Below are 22984 nucleotides of genomic sequence, written 5' to 3' on the forward strand. Positions count from 1 at the left end.
AATCAAGCATGTTCCTTGTGTCCAAATGCTGTGCAGCCCAGCTCATTTCTCATGTAGCCAGAACAGTTAAAGGTTTCATCTTTGCCAATTTTAGCAGTTCTTATAATGCTGATTTCCAAGTGTTGCTTGCAAGGATTCGAACTCAGGAATCTGACAGCCACTGAGTTTCAGAGAAATTGTCATCGTTGCACTGTTGAAATTCACTTTCTTCAAGCACACTGATAATGTGACTTCAGAAGTTGGTTAGTGCAGCATGACTTACCAAACCCTTTGTTGAACACCCCCAGAGTTTCAGAAGTAATCTGTAGCAATGTGCCAGTGTAACTTGAGGGGAATTACAAATAATAACTTTGCTTATTTTTATTCAAATGTATAATCTTCTCTCTTTATTTTTAGGTATGCTTGGCAGTGACAATGGACTATTTGTTTGCATCAGATACTCTTATATGAAAAGAGCAAGTTTCCAAAGAGCTTAAATATTTCATCTTGTGACACAGAATGGCAGGCTTCAAACGAGGATATGATGGAAAAATTGCAGGATTGTATGACTTGGATAAAACTTTGGGCAGAGGCCATTTTGCTGTGGTCAAACTCGCTCGGCATGTCTTTACAGGTGAAAAAGTAGCAGTGAAAGTAATCGACAAGACCAAACTGGACACTCTGGCCACTGGACATCTTTTTCAGGAAGTCAGATGCATGAAACTGGTACAGCATCCCAACATAGTACGACTGTATGAAGTGATTGACACCCAGACTAAGCTTTATCTTATCTTGGAGCTAGGTGATGGAGGAGATATGTTTGATTACATCATGAAACACGAAGAAGGCCTGAATGAGGATCTGGCAAAAAAATATTTTGCTCAAATAGTTCATGCTATATCCTACTGTCATAAACTGCATGTAGTTCATAGAGACTTGAAACCAGAGAATGTGGTCTTCTTTGAAAAACAAGGACTTGTGAAATTGACTGATTTTGGCTTCAGCAACAAATTTCAGCCTGGAAAGAAGCTCACCACAAGCTGTGGATCTCTTGCATATTCTGCTCCTGAAATTTTACTTGGGGATGAATATGATGCACCGGCAGTGGGTATGTCCTCTTTGAATTCAACCAGTAATCTAGATCTAGGTACTGTGATGTTGTACCACTCTGTTTTCTGTTTCAAGATAATGCATTTTGTGGAAGCCAGCTAATTGGCAAGAAATGGTATTATAACCTGGATGAATTATGGATGAGTTAATGCTGGAGCAGCTCTGTTTGAAGGAGATATTAGAGCATTCTCAAAAATGCTTCAAAGTTCTTTTTGTATGAGTGATGCAATTGTATACAATGTAATTAACCTTTCTATTAATAACAATGTCAGTGTGTGTATTTCTACTTGCTTTGTTTGAGGACCTATCTCCTTTTCTGAGAAGTGCCTGATTTTAATTTATCTTTGATACTGTACTCCCTGCCTGAAAGACAGAAACAACAAAACCCCACAATCCCCCTGCCCCCAGTCCTCCCAACCACCCAGTGATTTTCTTTGCTCATTTACCCATGTAAGAATGACACTGTGAGCACAGAATACTTTGCAAGGTGGTTGGAATCCATTTTTAATAAGTACTAACTTGGGTAGTGAAGGAGACATGGAATTAAGGAAGGCTTTAACTCCCTCTTCCCATTCTCTCTCATTTTATTGTCTGAGAATTGAAAGTATGGAGTGAGTTCCCAGTTGCTCCTGATTCTTTTAAAAGTAAGAGAAATACTGAGGTGTAAATTAGTCTTTGTGTTTCTAGCTGAGAAGTGGAGTGTGCTATACAGGCTACTACAGATAACTCTCTTACTGTTACTTCTACTAGCATATGTAGTAGACATAACTTTATAGTTTTTTGATAGCTCTAAACACTGATAGTCACCAAATAATGTCCTGTAGTCATGTAGATTGCTTGTATCTGGTGGCTGAGGTAAAACTCAATGCTTCAACAGTTTTAGGTATGTACACTTCCAAATGATGCTGCAAAAATAAGTTATTGTGGCCAGGGTGCCTCTTGTCCTTCCGTGCTCAGTATCTGATACTGCTACTGTCTTAACACCACTCCTGACTCTGTGTGTGGCTCTGTGTGCGATTTGCTATGGTTACAGTAGTGATGGTTCAAATTGACTCATTTGTTTACCTGGTAAATTAGCAAAAAAATTGCACAATCAGCTAATTCTGTTGGCTGGCAAGGAATTCCTGCACACTGCTGAACTAAAAAATTTTTGTGTTATTTTTGTTATTTTTAGCTAGTAGATTTTATGGTCTCTGCTAAAACATTGGAATGTCACTTCATGACTTCTAACTTTGAGTAGGTATTTTAGTGTGGGGGTTCTTTGACTTGAAAGCACTTTCTCAAGTGTGCTATAATTAGGAGTTTTAGATGTCTGTGCTATTTGTGGTTTTGCAAATCCATGTTGATGCTACAGTGATGCTTGACAAAACGATTTCTAGAGACAAATGTTTTAGATGAGCTGGTTCTGATTTTATTGGTGGCAAACTAGAGATCCTCACTGTTCACTTTTGTTGTTCTGTGCCTCTTTATTTTGAGAATATCCTTGAGAATAAGTGTAACTGATTGCATTGGCCTCTGAAATTAGATAGGGAAGTGCATTTGTAAACTATTGTCTACAGTGCTTTGTGAAGTTTATTGAAAAATGGAGTAACAGTCAAGTTTTAGAGGACGAGCAAATCCAATGAAGGTATGGAAGGAAGGTGCGTGGGGATTAATGGGCAGCAGAGGAGGCATTAGGAGCATTGTGACCAGATGGTCCAAATTGAATTATATAGTTAGCAAAGCACACTTTGGACCTCCTAATGATAAATGTAAGAATGGTAGCAATTAGGTTGATAAACTTCTGCATAGTTCTCGAAGAAAATTGTTGAATGGATTTGCAGAGGAGGTGTTCTGGCTGTAACAGAGTTGATTGATACTGATTCATTGATTTCAAGGCTTCAATATGAACAGTAGAAAAACTAGAAAAAATTTTTCCATCTGATGTTTAAGGGTGCTAGTAAAGTTCTATTTCTGATGATAATTAAACACACATCAGTGGCTGTTTTTTTCACTTATCCTTAACATCTATCCTAGTTAACAGATTGCTTGTATTCTAACTCTTAGTGGCACAGTGAACTCTTACTTCATCACTTTGTAATGCACTGCAAAATCTCTGAAGTACTGTCAGTACAATAGGTATAGAATAAAAATCAGTGTACTATGAGTTGCCAATAAGATGATAACCTTGAAAAAAAATGTAGTTTTGGTTTTTGAGGGTAAAAAGGTAATATGTACCATGTAAGCTTATAAATATGACTTGTGTATTTAAATGCAAATGTGTGGAGCAAAATTAAGGACTCTTTCTTTAAAGCCCTCCTCCCCCCCCCAAATGGAGTCTTAAATGTAGAATCTTAAAAGAATATATGTTTAGGAAAGTTAGCACTAACCATGTAATTATGCAGCTGAGAAATCAGCTTGTTTAAACCTTTCTTAACCTTTAAAGATAAACTTTCATGCTAAGATGAGGTCATACTTGCAGACTGGAAGTATGTATAAATTCAGAAGTAGACACTTTCAAAAGAGAGATTACTTCAGTTGCTTTTTGATGCTACTAAAGTGTGAGGTGTGTATATATAGCTTGAAACAGTGAAGTGCTGTGAACTCATTCAGCTATTGGGTGAATAGGGCTATTAATATTGCAATATTAATGGCTGACAACGTCAAAGATATTTTGCCAGTTAGGATGAAATTCCATTGTAGCTGAGCCAATCTAAAAGCTGGTTCCTTATGAGAAAGGAGGTTGTACTTTCTCCACTGCAGCTACCTGGCCCTTTGTGAGCATCTGACCACTTGAAGGCCAACTCAGTTCACTAAAATGCCAAATTGAAAAGGTTTGCCCTGTGTATGCTAAAGTACATCTGCATGCATTACCATATCTTAACCAGCCACATCTTTCAATTTATCCAAAATTAAGATTTGCAAAAAATACTGCAAGAAAAATTGACATGATGGTTTTTTTTGCCAAAGACCTTTGCCATGAGCATGGCTTTTCTGATGCCATATGAATAACATTAGAATGAGCATATAAAGGAAAAGACTTCACAATTTCTTGCTACAAAGAGCTGAAATATTCAGGGCAAGTCTTTTATTATGTGCTTAATAAATATAATGGAAAAGCTTGCTTTATGAAAAGGTAACTGTTTCAGCTAGTTTGGGGATTAATCTCCCCTTTGTGATGCTACTTAAAAGTTTTCACACTTGAAAAGAAACTAGTTAATTTGGGTCTCTTATTTCCTTTTGTGTAAAGGGCTGTAGTTAAAATGATGCAAGAGGAATATTAGGCAATGATTGTATGTTCCCAGGCCTTTTTAGAAAAGCTGAGTGAGTTAGATAATGAGAAGTTCTGTTGCTTGTAGTTTCCCATGTTTTTTTCACACTTAATTAAAATTTGCTCTAGTCAGAGGAAAGTGAGAGGACTGTTGTTGCACGTAGAGTTCATTTCATAAATCAAATGGACATATTTTAGATCAGACAGTTTGCCTGGAGTGGTGGTGTAATCCAGCAAACTCCAGCAGTATTAAAAATGGGTAAATGGGTAACTACAGATGAGAGAGAATAAAGTGTGCTTCTGGTAATACTTTTCCTTTGTTACTATACAAAAATCAACAGAGATTGGATCATTAAATAAATAGGAAAGAGTGATTTCTAGGTGTTAAAGTTTAATTACAGTTTTTCAGGTAATTCTTTAAGAGGAGAGCAAGTTCTATTGAAATGCTTGATGTCTCTACAAACTATCAAGTGCTGTGTAGGCTGCAGTTATTCTGGAAGACATGGACACTTGTGATAGCTAGTTGTAGTTCTCCACATAATTTTGTAGATGCATGGAAACATTTGCAGAATAAATTCATCCTCCTGGGGATGAGAAATAGGCAAATTCAGGTTGCAGGATTTGGATTGTATTTTTAGCACAGCTGAGCACAGGCCTCTAGAATGGTGCTGTAATGCAGAGGTAATGCTGTAGGTATCATCACAATGATTTAGCATTGCAGTCTGTTGTTACAGAAACACCTAGAGAGAATGGTGGCAAGGTGGCTCATAAAACGTGGCTAACAAGAACACTACAGTTACTGTACTTCAGTGCTATTCAATGCACAGTTTGTAGTCCACATCCAACTTGCTGCTGCCTTCAAGGTTGAAGGGACCAACCACTTTGATAGCATTCGTTGCTTTGCTTGTTTTCTTGCACAAATCAGACCTAAATATCTTCTAACAATATGGTAAGAGAATCATGGGTAGATGCATTCATTATCTAGCTGTACATTTTTGATTACTAAAGGAAACAGATGATTTGTCATACATACCTTTCCCTCTCAAGAGAGGATTATACTTTTTTTAGACCCAGTATGTCTCTGTTGGAATGCTCCCAGAATCTTTTGTTTTCTTCTTGCTTCGAGCATTTGTGAGGTCTTATCTGCATGTAGCATTGCTGAAGTGTTTGGTGTTTGAAAGCTTCAGCCATGTGTACCGGGTGTTTGAGGATAGCTGAGTAGCCCCAATGACCTGATCTGACCTGTGTGGAGCTAGTTTTAGTGTTTCTGCATGAGTATAGCACTTTATTCACAAACTGAGTGACTAATGTAAGCATGATGGCCAGTGGGTATGTACAGTAACCTTTTACACTATGAAAATGCTGAATAGAAGAGTTAACAGGCTTGAGCTTAAAGTGGTAAGATACTTGCAAACCATATATGGTGCTGAATCATTTAGCATACTTGACAGCAGTTTGGAGTTTCAGTATGCTCAAAATCTGATTACAGCCAAACTTGACAGAAATGAAAAGCAAAAATTCCTACAAAAGCTTTTCACTGATGTTTTTGTTTTAAAAATCTCCCCTTTTAACATTGCATTGCAACTTTAGAAGATTTGTGGTTAGATATGTAACAGAATAAGCTTGAAGATACAAGGATGCAGAAGGCTCAAGTGTAATACTCAGCTGCTTTCAGTGTAAGAGTTCTTGTTGATAAAGTAATTGCCTCAGTGCAGAGCTACCACTTGTGTGTGCTGCACACTGCATGGGTGATCAGCTAATAATTTTTATAAGCTAATTTTACAGAAAGCTGCTGTCTCTTCTGCAGGCTTAAATTGTGTCAGGTTAGCAGAGCTGTTTGTTCCTCTAGCTCTGAGTGGAAGAGCTAGTGCAAAGGACGTGAGGGGACAGCATGTAGCTTCGATTAGAGGAACTAGAGTTCTGGGGGTGAGGAGGTGATAGGACTTGCCCCTCTTTTACCTTAGCAAGTTTAGGTTAGATCGACCCAGCCCAGCTCACTTCGTATTTCATGTAAGAGAAACTCATTTGATTTGAAATTCATCTAGCTGGGATTAAACCACAACGCTCACATTGGTGAAAATGAAGAGTAAAGCTTGAAAAAATTATCAGAAATGAGCTGCTTATTATTTTTAGAAGGGGCCAATGTAAGGAATTGGTTGTGGAATACTTTTGGAAAAATTTCAGTCTTGAGGATATTGGTGTCATATTTAGAATATATTTAAGTTCTGTGGCTATTTATATGCAGGAGGTCAAGTGTATTCTTAATGGAAGGGGAGTCCAATTCTTATGTAGTGACTGTCCTTTGATTCTACCTCCCCCCCAATCTAATTATTGAGAAGAAAATATTTTGAGTGCCTCCAATTGAGGGTGTTATGTTGCAGCATTGGCATGCTGTACTGGGTAAAGGAAGTTGTGATGTGACTGGGGTGTAACCAAGGGTAGGAATCTGTGCATCCCAATGGCTACTCAGTAAATCTGCGCTGGCTGATATTTGTGAAGTATAATTCATCTTCCACTCTGGATTGATTTACACACAAGTTTTAATGCACCTACCAATAAGCACTGCTGGGTGAAGCAAAGAATAATTTATCCGAGTGAAACTACAGAGGAGAAGCTGTCAAGATAGTCTTCAGTTGCTACCATATCAGCTAAATTTTAACTTAAGTGTAGGGATGTTTCTTAGTCATCTTGCTGTGTTTGTGGGAAAACCATTTTCATAATATTTCAAGCTGCTGTTGTGGAGAAAGATTTCATTATGATAAATATATCTCCACAGCCAGGAAGCCTCATTTTATGTATCTTGCAAGCAAATACCCAGATTACTTATGTTCAACCCATGGCTGACTAATTTGGCAGCACAGATCTAGTGGGACCTAATAATGGTGTGCTACGTAGTTATAAACCAAGCTCTAGTTATAGTTATAAGCCAAGCTCTGCGTTCACGTGTAAAGCTGTACTAAGGTGTTAATTTGCACTTTAGGTATAAAAATTATGCATTTTACAGCTAAAACCTTTAGGAAAAGATCAAACAGAAATTATGAAGGACTTCTTAGATACTAGGAGCAAGTTGGTTTAATTACTTATGAAACAAAAGGCCAGAAACACTGCAGTGAAATGTGTATGTGCTGTATAGACCTTGACATGTCCAATGGGTTTGAGAACATGTTTTATAAAAAACTTCCTTCTATGCTTAACAAATAAATACTGTCTTTTATCCTGGCTAATTATTTTTCTGGAGCAGTAGTATTGGAAAGTCAGTTCATGCAGATGATGTTGTGGGGTTTTTTTTGTATTTTTAATGTTGATTCAGTAACTTCTGAAATGTGACTAAGACACAGAAACCAAAGGATAAAGAATGCATTTCTAAATGCAGAATTGATGAATCAGAATAAGGAATTTGGAATAAGGGCAGTGGCACAAGTTCAGTAAGACCTTTGGATGGTGGGTTTTTTTGTTTAAAACACCCTCACTGAAATTAGGGATGCAGCAGTTACTAGAGAATGACTATTGCCTGTATTTTAGTAGTTTTATGCAACCAGCAAAACCCCTTGCTGTTGTCTTCAGGAAAAAATAAGTAGTAGTTGTCAGATTGAATGCAAATAAGAGCCACTTCCAAAGATAAGACTAGTTACTGATGATCATGTCTTAGTCAAATAACATATATAGAACAGACTGTTTCATCAGACAGATAAGCTAATTATGAAAATAATTTGCAAAATGCCATTTGCTATTTATGCTCTTTTTTGGAGGGATAGGGGAAGGAAAAGATATCTCCTAATTCTCTTGTCTGTGTGTTCTAATAGTAATTTTAATTGGATTTGTAGTGCTTTAAAACAAGGAGAAAACCCAGTTCTGCCTGTTAGTGTTGCAAATGTTAGCATTGATTGCAGATGATCTCTACCTCAGCCTTCTGCAAGGGAAAAATAAATCCCATTTTACAAAGACAAAAAAAGCTGGATTAACAAACGGTGGCATCTCTGAAAACTAGAGGTCAGTACACAATGTATTCAAAGACTTTTTCATTAAAAAGTTTAGAGAATGGAAAAATAGTTCAATTGGCTAAAAATCTAGTAGCTACAAGAAAGTAATTGTTGTTCTTTACCTATACTCTTTAAACTTTACAACTGGTCCAGTTTGAGCATCTTCCAAATTTGCCAGCAGGCTGTGTGAGTGATGGTATAAAACCACTTACTATGCATGGAAATGCTGAAATGGCAAAGACAAAATTATTCTATACCAGCTTGCTACTGGCTTTTTATACAAGGGGTACAAGTTTCAAAATCTCTTTAGCTTATACAGGGGTGGAAATACTTTTCTTATTCTCCTTTTGAAGGACAAGTATATCAACAATATAATAGGCACCGTTCAAACAATTCAGTAGTATGATACCAGCTTTTATCCTTTTATACTGTAGTATGTAATTTTTCATTACTGTTTTTAATAGAACTCTCCTTTTCTGCAGTGTTTGACTTACGAATTTTTACTCTTAAACTGTGTTTTGCTTTTTCAGACAACTCTGAAGCTATGCTATAAATTTGAGTGTTCATTCTTTTTTTCCATAGCCTGTGTTGTGAATGCGATCTTAAACTTCAACTTGCAACGGGCATACTTACTGCTGTTTATCCACATCTGTTACCAGCCTGTATCTACTCCTGAGCTCAGTGAAGGTTCCACCCCTGAATTCTAACCCAAGTTCATGATGGGGTTGGGTCTCCAAGTTCAAAATGTCAGTCTTCAGATACTGCCCAGTTGCTGCCCAGCCCTGAACATGCCCACAGCGCAATGGTGCTGGTGATCCTTACCATTAGAACTTCATATTTAGCTGTACCTAAAACAAATTGATATTGAAGTGCTCCAAAGATCTTGTAGCATCAGTGGTGATGACATTCTCTTTAATGTCTTAAGGCAGTGGTTTGAGCAATCACCCATGATTCTGGAAATCAAGGTCCAGTCTTTCACTTAGCAACAGTCTGTTGATACCTCTGCAGTGGTAAAAGAAACACAGAAGCTTTTCTGCTATCTCTGTAAGAGTTGATTTGTTTCCTTTTTTCTTATTGAGTAGCTTCTAGGGGAAGACAACTGTTGTGTTCAGCAGTTACACACTTCTCATTGCAAATGTCTAACTTTACCTGGTATTACAAACCACTTCTGAAGAAGCAGTTTCTGTAGAAAGATCAGTCTCATCAACTGAGCAATATATACTGTGTAAACTGTTAAGCAGTTCTATGTTTAAGGTTGGGGAAAAAGATTTTTTTTTTATTCTTAAAAGATCTGAAATAAACAAGTTTAATAAGTGGACTCAATTTACTTCATGTTATTAAAAGCAAATGTGCCTGTTCCAGAATGAGCGTGGATATTTAGCTGCATAAAATCAAGTTCACGTAGTGTATAGAAAGTGTGACAAGTGTCTGAGGAATTGTGGAGCTTGGAAGGAACCTTATGCTGTAAGGTTCCCCTATGTCACATAAAATGTAACTTTCTGAAATCTGTAGTGCTTGTTTTAGGCATCAATCAGGAACTTTAGAAAGCAATCAATGGCTGACAGTGAAGCCCAGCTCAGTGGTTAAGCAGCTGAATGTGGATATGCTCTGTGCAGTGTACAAACTGGAACACAGCAGATGTTTGACTGCCCTGTGTTTAAGACAGGCGTAGCGAACACAGCTAGTGACGTGGTTTGGTTTCTATGGCAGTGACTTCATGTTATGTAAGGAAGTTGCGTATACACAGCCCCGGTTGTCATGGTTCTAGGAATCCTGCTCCAACAGCCCTTTCCTGATCAACGTTATTTAATGGCTTTAAAAACAATAAAATATGCTCTACTGCAGCTGCCTGGTGCTTTTAAAAGTCCTAATAATCTTTTATTTCATTCTTATTATAACAATGGCGGCTTAAAATCACTAGTACCCAATTTAAAGGCTAAATTGCATCTTGAGATCTTCACTGTGCTTTTGAAAGACCTTGATTTCAGGTGCTGCAGCGTACAAGTATGCCTTTGAATGCACTCATTTGAGTTGAAGTTTTACAGGCTGCAGGCATGCTGAATGCTTGCAGCTTGGCAGGCCTAAATTCTGGTTTTGCATCAGTTTTCTGCAGAGGGCAAATTACATGCCCTTTGGTGGGGAGGAGAGAGTTAATCAGTTTGCATAAAGCCTTCAACTGCTAACTACTAAGAGTAGTTAAATAAATTGATAGTGTAGAAAAAATATTCTTGTTTAAAACTGCACTTCTAAAAAATCTTTTTAACCATTCTCTTACCTGTGTTCCTTCAGTTAGGAGTTCTGAATGTAGAATTGGCACTGGCACTTGAGTTCAGGGCTGTGATAAGGGAGTATAGCTGCAAATGTATGTAGGCTCATTTGCCCAAGACAAGGAGTTTTGATTACAAAATCCATTCCTTGATCTGGTTAAACTGTCCAGTTGTAAATTTACTACATCCAAAGCTTTTGTCTAAAACCTGATTTTTTTTTTAAAGCATTTACACAGCGCTATATTTAATGTATTATCTTAAAATGGTATGCCAAGGGTGTGAAGGTGGAGAGGCAGATCTCTGCACAGTTCTTTCCCGTGTATACCCAATGTCAAACCATATTTGCATTAAACTGAAGGTGAGGTTTTTTTATTAATGGTGCAGCCCATTGAATGAGTCTCAAAAAAGCAGTCTTGCTTTGCATTCAGATCCTGCCATGTAGTTCTGTGCTCTTTTTAGGGCTTAAAATGGAAATAGATGTTGTTGGTTTTCCTTTTAAATGTGTAGCTACAGCTTCTAATAATGTGTGATAGCAGAAAACTGCCCCCTGAGCTGACATATGGTATATAAAATTTAGGAACATACTATAAGGACTGTTTTGACGAAAAAAAAAAGGTATCTTTTCACAAGTGTGTGGAGATCTAAAGAAAAACTCCTGTTCCTTTAAACTTTTGAGTTATTTTTTTTTCCTCCCTTTCCCCAGCTATTAGCTGGTCTAATAAGAGATGCTACTTCATTCTAGGAGCCTTGCTTTGATGAGATGTCAGGCTCTTATTTCATTGCTGCTCCAACATCTTTCTAATCAGCTCACGTAACTGTCTTGTCAAAGTTGATGCTTTTAACCAAATCAGGTCATCTTGACTGAAGCTTTCACTCAGTTTGAGTGAAACTTGCTTTTATAATAGAGTGAGAATGCTCCTTGGGTTTTAGGAACGAAAGATGGAGATGCCATTGTCTGCAGGTGGAAGTGGTGTCCCAGCAGAAGGAGTTACTCCCCTTTTGCTACACCTCGTGTATGAGCAGAAATTGCCAATAGCAAGTGTACAGCATGAGTGGGCAGCATGTACTGACCAGGTGTGGATCAAAGCACCTGAACAGTTGTGTGCAAGCCATTTCCATGCTTCTTGGGTTCCTTGGGATCCAGGGACCAGATGAGATCTCTCTTTATTAATACGGAAGAGTAACAAATCAGTGCTGATAATGGCAGCACAAAGCACTATGGTAAGGGACGTTTCTGTGTTTAGCTTTGTGTATCATTTGGTGAAAGACTAAAACTTGGTAAATAAGCACTATACCAAAATAACCTCTGATTCTCACTTACTGATTTCTCAAATGACAGCTGTGCTTAAAGGTCTTGAGTTTTGCACACCTCAGACAGGTGGCACTATTCTGGAAACCAGGTTTTGTATGAAATAGGAGAATGAAATTTGTATACCTTCCCTTAAAGAAGGTATTTTCATTTTTTTCAATCTTTTTTCCAGTGTATTTTCTGAATCTGACTGAAAAATACGCAGCTATGCATCTCAGAAGAACAGAGTGGAAAGCACAGATACAGGATTGGTTTTTAAAAAAATATAGAATGGCTTAAAACTAATAAATTGGCTACAAACGTTAGCACTATAAATATATACACACCATGTAGTTGTAGAACTGATTTTGAGTTGTACTGAAGGCTAGCAAACCAACATGTTTAAACCTACTTACATGTTGGGACTGTTGGGGCACCTGTTTAAATTCAGAAGAGATACTTAAAAATAAGTAAGACTCTTAACCCTGAAGTTTATGGAACCTTTCTACAAAGAGGAGATGATTTCCCCTTTTTGGTATTATTACCTATGTAATAATAGACACCTCTAAGTGTCTTCAAAACTTGCAAAATAAAAACTTAATAGTACAAAACCTGCAGGGATTTTTGTTGTCCTGGAAACTTAATTGCAGAGATCTGCCAGTGAGAACCTCCTGGTTTTTATTTACTTCATCCAGCACCGTGTGTGTGTTAGGGGAAAAAAAGCCACTGTAAAATGCTGTGGTAGATTGAGGAGGGCAAGACTGTTGTTACTGTTGCTGTTTTGTTTAGGATTGCATGCAGCTGTTGTCTGTGTAACTGTGGAAATTTGAAATACCAGGGAATAATCCACTACTTATATACCAGTTCAGTTTTTCCATTGTTCTTCCAGGGCTTGTGTACTTCAAATTAGGTTACTTTGAAAATCAAGGTAATGTTTTCCTGTTGTTTTCAGCTTCAATTCTTTCACTCTTGCTTGGTGTGAGGAGTGAAAAATTAACTGTCTTACAGCTGAGACAAGCTTTCCCTGGTTTAAATGAAACATTCAAGTTCTGTGTGTTCACATTATCAACGTTATTTTAGTTCTTACTGTGCTGACTGGCAAGAGGAAGTACAGATTTCCTGTTGTGCTGCATGCTCTGATGAGATACCTTTGAAGGCCATCTGCTGTAATCCCCCTGGTCAAGCAGGAACACCTACAGTTAGTTGCCCAGGAATGTGTGCAGATGGCTTTTTAGTACCTTCAAGACTGGAGACTCTATAGTGTCTTCAAGCAACCTGGGCCAGTGCTCAGTCACCCTCACAGTACGAGGGGTGGGTGGGTGGGGGAGGGAAGTGTTTCTTGATATTCAGGAGGAACCTCCTGTTGCTTCAGTTTGTGCCCATCATCTCTGGTCCTGTTGCTGGGTACCAGTGGAAAGAGCCTGGCTCTGTTGTCTTTACACCCTCCTTTCAGGTATTTATATGCTTTGATAAGTTGTGTGTGGGGGGATGTCTGACTGATCCTTCTCTTCAGGCTGAACAGTCCCAGCTCTGACAGCCTTCCATTGTAGCAGAGATGCTCCAGTCTTTTCATCATCTTCGTGGCCCTTCATCAGACAATCCTGTATGTCCATATCTTTCTTGTACTGGGGAGCCCAGAACTGGGTGCAGCACTCCAGGTGCGGCCTCACCGGTGCTGAGAAGTGAAGGGTCACCTCTTTTGACCTGCTAGCAGCACCCCTCCCAATTTCTGTGATTCATCATTATGGTGATTCATTATGTGTTCTTTTGTCTACAAAGTAAACACCTGCAGATTATTGCCTGAAGCGCTGGATGGCAAAGCACAGGAGTGAGCTTGGCCATCACACTACTTCTCCAGTAAAAATAACATAGCAGCTTCAAAAAATTCTGCAAAACCATGGGACCAAGATCTGTAGATTGATCTCTGGTTGCTTGTATGCAGGACAGGAGCTGCTGAAAGATTCAGTAGGCTGTGTCACACTGTGGGGGAAGAGTGGTGTGTGTGAAACAGGTGGGAATGACACAAAACCCACAAGTGTCTTTTCTTAGCTGTGGCTGTAGCATTGTGTAACTTCTCCATTGTGCCATTAGCTTTAATAGGCCAGAAAGAGCCTTTTTAAAGATCATAGAATACCCTAAGCTGGAAGGGACCCATAATAAGGATCATCAAGTCCAAGCCCTGGCTCCACACCGGGACAGCCAAGTCAGAGCATGAGACTGAGCGCATTGTCCAGATGCTTCTTGAGCTCAGTCAAGCTCAGTGCTGTGACCCCTTCCTTGGGGAGCCTGTTCCAGTGCCCAACCTCCCTCTCAGTAAAGCACCTCTTCCTAATATCCAACCTAACCCTCCCCTGTTGCAGCTTCCCACCATCCCCCCCAGGTTCTATCACTGCTTACCAAAGGAGATTGGCACCTGCCCCTTCATGCTCCCCCTTGTAAGATGTTGGATCATTCATCAGGGTGGTTGGTTTTAGCTGTATATAGAGTTGCAAACAAGTGATTGGTGTCTAGTTAAACTGTGGCACAGAGAGTAGGCTAGGGAGCACCCCCTCCATTTGTGAGTTTGCATATGAAAGGGCAAGATAAATGCCTTCTTCAGAAACCTGCAGCCATCCAGACACAGCTCTGCCTTAATAAATGGGGGACTCATTGTAACATACTAGAAGGCTTGTGAAGATGATCCCAAGATGACATCTGTCATGTGACATAAGGTCTGCACTGTGTCTTCCAGTGATTTTTTTTTTTTTTCTGTTTTCAGACTTTACATGTAGATTAGACTGACTTAGGTACACTATTTTCTTGCTTCCTAGTTATTGGCATACTTTATTTCTTCTAAGGCTGCTCAGCAGTGTCCTTGATGCTGTGAGCTGGGTCACCTTAGTAGCCATGACTGCAGGTGCAATGCAGTTGTTCAGCCACAACTGTAAAAATATGGCGAGAATAAAAGCTGGGTAACTGTCCACTGTTTTTTCTTGGCCACATCAGGGTACGTGTCTGCTACTACTGCTGGTAGCTGTCAGGCTAACAAAACACACGTTTGTCAGAGAAGTGGCATAGTAAGCTTTGTATGTAAGAGTGAGACAAGTTGTGGTTGTTGATACCCTAGTGCTCCTCACTGAGAGCATAAGAATATATAGATAATATAATGTTCATTAGTCTTGAGCACCATTTTACTCTTCAACAACTTTTTCTGCCTACACACACTGCCTTTTTAATAACACAAAATGCACAAGACTGTGAAATACAGTAGCAGCTCAGTGCCCAATCCCTATTTCACTATTAACAAGAGTTTGAAATCTTTTTCACACAGTTGTATTAAAAAAAAAAAAGTTTCATTTCACTATTTGCAGCTGCTCTTATCCAGAAAGACCTGTGGAGAGGGAGTGCAAGAGACAGTAACTAGTAAAACACTTAGGCTGATATCTAGTTGGACATTGTGTTATAGCAAACAATGCATTTAGAGGATCTGTTGGATTCTGCTTCTGAAAAGTTTTTAAAATTCTTTTTACTAAGTAAATGTACTGTTGCTGTTTAACCTGGCAGGCAGCTAAAACAACCCTACAGCTGTTCTCTTGCTTCCTCCCCACCAGTGGGATGGGGGGAGAATCGAAAAGCTGATGCTTAGCTGGTTTCTGAGCCAAGCTGCCTCCTGGCCAACCCTGTGTTTATATGGAGCATGATGTCATACGGTATGGAATTGCCCCTTTGACCAGTTTGGATCAGCTGTCCCAGCTGTGTCCCCTCCCAGCTTTTTGGGTGCCCCCACCTTCTCATTAGCAGGGCAGCATGAGGAGCTGAAAAGTCCTTGTCTGCTTGGTAACAACTCAACCATCAGTGTGTTATCAATATTGTTCTCATTCTAAATCCAAAAACCAGCACTGTACCAGCTGCTAGGAAGAAAATTAACTCTACCCCTGCTGAAACCAGGGTGTGCACATACGTATTTTTCTCAGTAACTCCTGGAAAACTAAACCAGTGTCTGTCATCGCAGATTCTTTGAAATTGAAATACAGAAAAGTGCATGTGTAAAATAGGAAATTGATTAGGAGACTACTCTCTAAAAGAAAATACTTAAAGATATTCAGTATTTACTTGATTTGAAACTTCAAGGTCTGCTAGACCTTGTCCTCCTTGGAATAGGAGTTTCCTGTATATGGTTGTGGCAGTTCAGCCCTAACCAGTGGCTGAGCACCACACGCTGCTTGCTCACTCCTAGAGGACAAACAGACAGAGCCTCCGTGGGTTGGGATAAGGACAGCTTACTGAAAAAATCACTATGAACATAAAACAATAACAGTCAGTTACACTCACACCAGGTGATAACACAGAGTACCTCCCAGTGATTAGAGTGCTGCACGATAGGAGTCCTGACCCAGTGCCCCAGCCACTCAAACTGCCCTAAAGGCACCCGGGAGTGCCCTTCCTCAACCAACCCCTTTTATGGGGAAGTGATGTCAGGTGGTGTGGAAAACAGCCTGGGCTGACTCAGCTCACCTGTGCTAACTCAGCTCACCTATGCTGGCTGCTTGGGGAGGTCAGCTCTGGCCTGGCCAGAACCAGGACAATGATGACTCCAGGGGGACTTTTAATTGTTGTCTTACGGTGATTCTATCCTTTTCTCAGGACTGTGTTATTGCTTTACACCTGACTTCTTCTAATACTGTGTTTTTCATTCTGTTTGAGCTTTGTCTAAGCTTGTTTTAACTTATGGCTTAGTTATATTGCTCTCTTCCCCAGTATTTTTCTTTTGGCTTAAATTCAGCCAAGGTATATTGTTTATGATAGCTGAAATAATTTATCTGTAATTTTGAATCCCATACAGAGGCTTCTAAAATACTTCATGATGAAAAACATGAAGCATTCTAGTCTATTTTATTGGGGTGGGGGGAGGGGAGTACCAGAACACTAGGATAGATTGTATCAACAAATAGGTCTCAGGCAAAGTTAAAAATCTAGGAGAGACAATGTTCCCCAAAAGATGACTTTGTAGGAATGTGTAAATTTACATGGGTTTTATGTGCTTACAAAAACAAGGTCTTGTAGTCTGTTGGGCGGTTGGAGATTGCACCAAAACTTTCAAACTAAACAGTAGGAGAAAGACATTTGCAGCCTTCCAGGGAACATACAAACAGGAGGGGAATCAACTGTTTAAAAGGGTAGACAATGGCAGGACAAGGGGGAATGGATTAAAGCTAAAGGGGGGAAGGTTTAGATTAGATATTAGGGAGGAGCTCTTTACAGAGAGAGTGGTGAGGTGCTGGAACAGGCTGCCCAGAGAGTTGGTGGATACCCCGTCCCTGGAGGTGTTCAAGGCCAGGTTGGAGGGGGCCCTGGCCAACCTTGTGTAGATTCAGGCCTGGAGGTTGGTGGCCCTGCCTGTGGCAGGGGGGTTGGAGGTCTATGATCCTTGGGGTCCCTTCCAACCCAGACCATTCTATGATTCTATGATGTAAGTAGCTTTACAAAAGGTGCACCTCTTAGGTAAAGCTACCTCTGTCTTTATTTCAGAACATTCAGCTGTCTGTCACCAGGCTGTGAAAGTACTAATGTGCTTATTGAAACTTAAGCATGTGAATAGTCAACATTGAATTTGCGGGTACATGTGATAGGGTGTACTGGCCTCAAAATGCTCAGTACCTATAGGAGTGAGGCCCCAGTATGCATAACAGAAATCAAATAATTGTTGGAGTTAATAGCATACACTTAGTACAAATTAGAGCTCTAAAGAAAATTACCATGTAGTGTTTCTCTGCCTCTGTCAGCTAAACCGTATGAAGAATGGGTTGTAACTAGGAAAATGAGTAATTGTTCTAGGGATGAATGTGGGTGATTTTACAGTATTCAATAAGATTGTAGCTATCCCTCAGCACTAAAGGCCTGTTGAGTGTTCTGAGTAGGCCACAGAAAGCATGATGCAGTCAGGTCGGTAACTTAGCGTGGTTCCCTCTTGTGAGCTCTTCCAGGGCTGAGCTGGCGTGCTTTGCTGGTTTGACCACTGCCAGCTGCTCTCCCCTCTTCTCTTCAGAGGCTTCTGCCTGTTCCTTTCTCTCACTTCAGCTGGTTGGTTTTACTGGGTACAGTCTGTGAAACACCAGGCTGTAAGGCCCAATATTGCCATGGCAATTTCCAGAGCATGGAGTTGCAGCTGAAGCTTAAAAGTGTGGCCTTTTCTCTAAGCGTGTGCTGGAGTTATTTTTATGCATTGTGATGTATTTCTCAATGTTTAAGCTTCCTGTATTGAATGACACAGGTAGATGAGGTGCTCAGGGATGTGGTTTAGTAGAGGACAGGTACGGTTGGACTCAGTGATCTTAAAGGTCTTTTCAACCTAGTCATTCTGTGTGAATGCAGTAAAACTTGTGAAATGCTTTCTTCTAGGCTCTCTTAATAAGGATTAGAATTAAATACTGGCTTTTGCAGTGAGTAGAAGCCAACCAAAGGGCTTCATGCCTAGCAGCACTCCTTTTTCATTGTTTGGCATGTCATTTCTTCATTGAGGGACAAGAGGGTTGTTAAATGGGTTATTTTGTTTTTATTATTTTACACAAGCAAGAATTAGAAGGAAACAAGAAGACTTCCAGAGTGTAGTTGAGATTGATGTTAACTCTGCTATGTTTGATGGGTGTATTAGAGAAACAAACCACCACACGCTTTGTAATATGATTGGTGGAAAAAGGTAGTTTTACCTGAATGAGTTAGTTTATTATTTACCATGTGTTCAAGGCCAGGTTGGATGGGGCCCTGGGCAACCTTGTGTAGATCCAGGCCTGGAGGTTGGTGGCCCTGCCTGTGGCAGGGGCTTGTAACTCTATGATCCTTGGGGTCCCTTCCAACCCAGACTGGTCTATGATTCTACAATTAGAAGTAGCAAAGGATTTTTTAAAGCAACACTACTGAATGGAAAGCATCTGGCTTGGTCTCACTGAAGTAAGTGACTTTGTAATTTCTACCTTCATAGAGTAACAGGGAGACTGAGAATGGTTTATGCTAGTTCTTCAAAGAGAAATGTGCTTCTTGAATACAAATCTCTTTAATAATCTGGGCCTACCTGTGAAGAAAAGGGTAATGAATTCTTGTCTTCTGAGCCACCAGATTATCTTCAGCTTTATCTAACAGTTTGAGATACATAACAGCTTTGACAGCAAACTGTTACGCATCCTTCAAGTCACGAAATCTACTTTCTTCCTCTAAAACTGTAGAGGCTTTCAAACAATGGCACTACTGTATCTTGTAGTTTAGTGGAATTGCAAATTCCATAACTCTGTATACATCTCTAAAATACTGCAGCTTTGATTGTAATTGTCTGCTTCCTCAGAGTGATTTAAAAACACGTACTATATATTTACAGATATTTGGAGTTTGGGGGTCATCCTCTTCATGTTGGTTTGTGGACAGCCACCATTCCAAGAAGCAAATGACAGTGAAACTCTGACTATGATAATGGACTGCAAATACACGGTGCCACCTCATGTGTCCAAAGAATGTAAAGAGTAAGTAGACTACTAAAGAATTTGGAAGCTGTCACATAATTGGGACTCTGGTTACTTACCTTCAGGAGTTTCCCACACCATGTTATCAGCGTGTGGAATATTCCTCACCTCTTAATAAGATATAATGCCTACTGCTTCTGCTTAATAGTACTTGTTCACGTTGATGGAGTAGTTTCTTAGGCACCAGTGTTGCTTCTCTTTTTTAAATCTGTGCCTCTTCTTACTAAAGGTTACTCCCATGATATTTTTTGCCAATAGGCTTTTCCCACGCTTGTGTGAAACTTCTTAGTTTTACACAATCTGTTTTTCTTTTATTTGTCTCAGTTGTCATGCCTTTTATAAATGATTGAAGAAGCTGCTCACCGCTGACTGGCTTTGGCCACCACTCTTGCTGGATAAATTACAAGGTGTTGCTGAGACTATTTTGTGGCAGGGGTTAAAAAAAGGTAATAATTCCTACAGATTCCTGTGCAAAGTACAAATTGTCAAAACCCAAGGATATCACAGCAAGTTTTGCTCATCTCCTACTGAAATCACAACTCCAAATCAACATTCTAGGCAATCAAGGGAGAAAAATATTCTGTCTGCAAATACCATATGCCACTTGGGAATCGTGACTCATTTTGATGTGTTGTTTTTCTGCAGCGTTCACTGCAGCTTCTTAATATATTTTTTTCCTGTGTTGCAGTGTTGCCCAGGTTTCCCCACTGGTCAGTGACCTCTTCAGCCCCTTGAATACATATCCCAGTGGTGTCACTTAGACTGTTTTACAGTGTTGGTCTGTGTTCTTGACTGCAAAGAGTAACTTTTTGTTTCCAAGATGAAAGCCCAGATGCCTTTAGAAATGCTTGAAAAATTCATTTGGCCCAGTCAAAAAAACCCCTAGAGCAGCCTCTAGGATTCTTTTATTTGACACAGAAGGAAAATAGTTACAGCTGTGGCCATAATGACCATTCCTCTCGTCACCTGGCACCTGTGTGGTGCAGGAACCTAATGCCTAACATGATGCCATAGCTTGTTTTGTGTCTTGTAATCAGTGTCATCAGTGTCTAGAATTTTCACTAAGCCAGAAACTGCTCTCAACAGCTTGAGGAGCTCTATGTACAGGAAGAGGTTTAAAATACAGCACAGGAAGAGGTTTAAAAGAGAGCCCTTATCAGTGGATTCCATCGAATAAATTTCTTGAGATGTTCCATGTTGTGCTGAGGCCAAGAAACTTCTTTCTGCAGCCTTTTGCTTCACATACTGCTGAACACTCATTTACTGGAACACCCAGGTAGATCTGCTTTCCCTGTGTGATGCATGGACAGCGTATGATCCCGTTATCAAAGTCCTCAGTAGGGAAAAGACTCTGGGAATGTTTGAACTTCTTGCTCGGAGTTAAAGCATTCTTGGTGGTTTGGGATGTGTAAGCAAGCTTAGAGCAGGAGGCAGATGCTGTACATTTGTGTGGTTTTACCACAGGTGTAGTTGAAAAAAAGTCAAATGAAGTACATAGTTTGTTCCCTTCCTGTCATGATATTAACAAAAGCAAAGGAAATCAGAGCTCTCATGTCTCACCCCGCCTTTCCTTTCAGTAAGGACAGAGACCACAGGTTCTGAGTATAAATGCAACATCCTATTTTTACAGTAGAGCTTTGAGAAGACAGAATTAACCTCCACTTTTATTTCTGTACAACATCTCACACAAACTCCCCCCAGAATTACGATTCCCTTTGTGATGTGTGTGCCCTTTCAGTTTGAAGTTGGGCAGTGTAGTATAGTTAGTGCAATAGGAAACATTACACAAGAACTCCAGAACTTTGATTCTATGTATTGGAACAACAAAATTTCATTGAAACCTTGGCACCAAAACTGTGTATCCATGTTCTGTTTGTTGTGCAAAGCCAAAAATACCTTCTCTAAGAATTTTTCATGTATGGTAAGCTAACAGAGATGTGCTCTGCTAATCAAGTCTTCTTTCTCTGCCTGGGGAATTTATGCACTTCCTTTCCAGCCTGTGTAAACACTCAGTATCAACCCATTAGTAGGTTTGTCACTTCATCATTCCAGATAGTGTTTTATCAGAGGTGCTGAAGAATCAAATGTCTGATGGCTATTTCAGAATAAAATATTTCTACTTCTCTTGCCATCCCATATTCTCATTGACAGCAGCAACGATAGGAAACTATTTGTTTACTTTACAGACCAGCCTGTAGGCCATCTATGACAGTTGCCCTACAGGAGGACCTGTTAAAAACAAACCCACCAGAAAAATCAGGTTAAGAATCTAAGCATAGTAAATGAAAACTGCAGAGTTTGATGTTTATAGTTTTTTAATGAGTAAATTGCTTGTTTCAGTTCAGCAATATTTGGAGCGTCTTTGAGAATACATCATTTCCCATCACCTTCTCTTACTGCAGAGACTTCTAAAGGTCTGTGTGGGCCGACAGCAGAACATTTCTTCCTGATGTTGCTCTTACAGTGGCTGCTTTGCCAACACCTGAGTGCATTTTGTTTCCATGTCTTTTTCATTCACAGTCTCATTACACGGATGCTGCAGAGAGACCCGAAGCGAAGGGCGTCTTTGGAAGAGATTGAAAACCACGCGTGGCTCCAAGGAGTCGACCCATCTCCTGCCACCAAGTACAATATTCCCCTCGTGTCATACAAAAACCTGTCTGAGGAGGAACACAACAGCATAATCCAGCGCATGGTTCTGGGCGATATTGCGGATCGCGATACGATAGTGGAGTAAGCTGGCAGTTTTCTGTACACAGTTTGGTTTGGGCATCTGTCATTTTGGGTTAAAGAATGGCATGAGAGCCTGGGTACTTCAGTGTGTAATTAGCAAGCCATTCAGTTGAACAAAATGTCATGGTCTTGCTCTGTGACAGGATATTCTAGGATGAGAAATACTTCAGTAGCCACAACCTTAGGAAAAGCTTCAAGAAAAAATGCGTTGGAACGGTGTTTGATTCTTGTGGTATTTTGCCTTTGCAAGTGAACTTAACTGCTGTGAGATCCATTGAAATTCATGGTTTTACTCTCATGTATATTTGGGGGTGATAAAATACCACCCTTTTTCTCTTAGTACGTTTCTATTATACCTGAGTCTTCATTAATTTAAAATAATACTGCTTTTATCCATATACATATAGAGAGTGCCATTGTCACCATTGAGCTTGCTAGAAAGCTGTGTGGTTTGTCTAAACAGATTTAAACCCCTGAATTTCCAAAACTGAAAGAGGATTTGTCATTGGGGTTTTTTCTATTTGTTTAAGCTGGAAAAACTGTTACTATCTTACCATTTGGGTGGCAGGGCTGTGTGGGGAGAAGGAACAGTCTTCCTCCTCAAGCTTTTAGCTGCGTAACAGTGCCATCCTTTCTGTCAGACTGTCTGAATTCTGCTTGCTGGCTTATGAACTTAATTTTGCTGTAAACTTAATGTGATGGCCCTAAAATAACGAAGGTGGGTTTTCCTCCGGTTGTTGCATGGTATTAGGACTTTGTGTTTGTGTTTGCCAGTGGGAAATCCCACCATTGGTGCACAACATTAAGGAAGTACAATTTATCATTTAAAGAAGGTTCAGTAAAGGAAGAATGGCCTATTTTTTTTTGGGATGATCATCTAAAGATAT

At 39.7% G+C, this 22984-nt stretch overlaps 1 protein-coding gene across 1 annotated transcript in view; it reads left to right on the forward strand.

Annotated features, from left to right (window-relative positions):
* The first annotated feature begins 428 nt into the window (after nt 1–428).
* SNRK (SNF related kinase) overlaps nt 429–22984 on the forward strand; it is a 29207-nt gene continuing 6651 nt past the window's right edge. The window contains exons 1-3 of the mRNA XM_084279782.1: nt 429–1087; nt 19223–19364; nt 21885–22097. Coding sequence (XP_084135908.1) covers nt 499–1087; nt 19223–19364; nt 21885–22097 — 944 coding nt within the window. The 5' untranslated portion in view covers nt 429–498. The remainder of the gene's footprint in view (nt 1088–19222; nt 19365–21884; nt 22098–22984) is intronic.

Source organism: Gallinula chloropus, assembly GCF_964237585.1.
Source record: "Gallinula chloropus genome assembly, chromosome: 2".
Lineage (NCBI taxonomy): Eukaryota > Metazoa > Chordata > Aves > Gruiformes > Rallidae > Gallinula > Gallinula chloropus.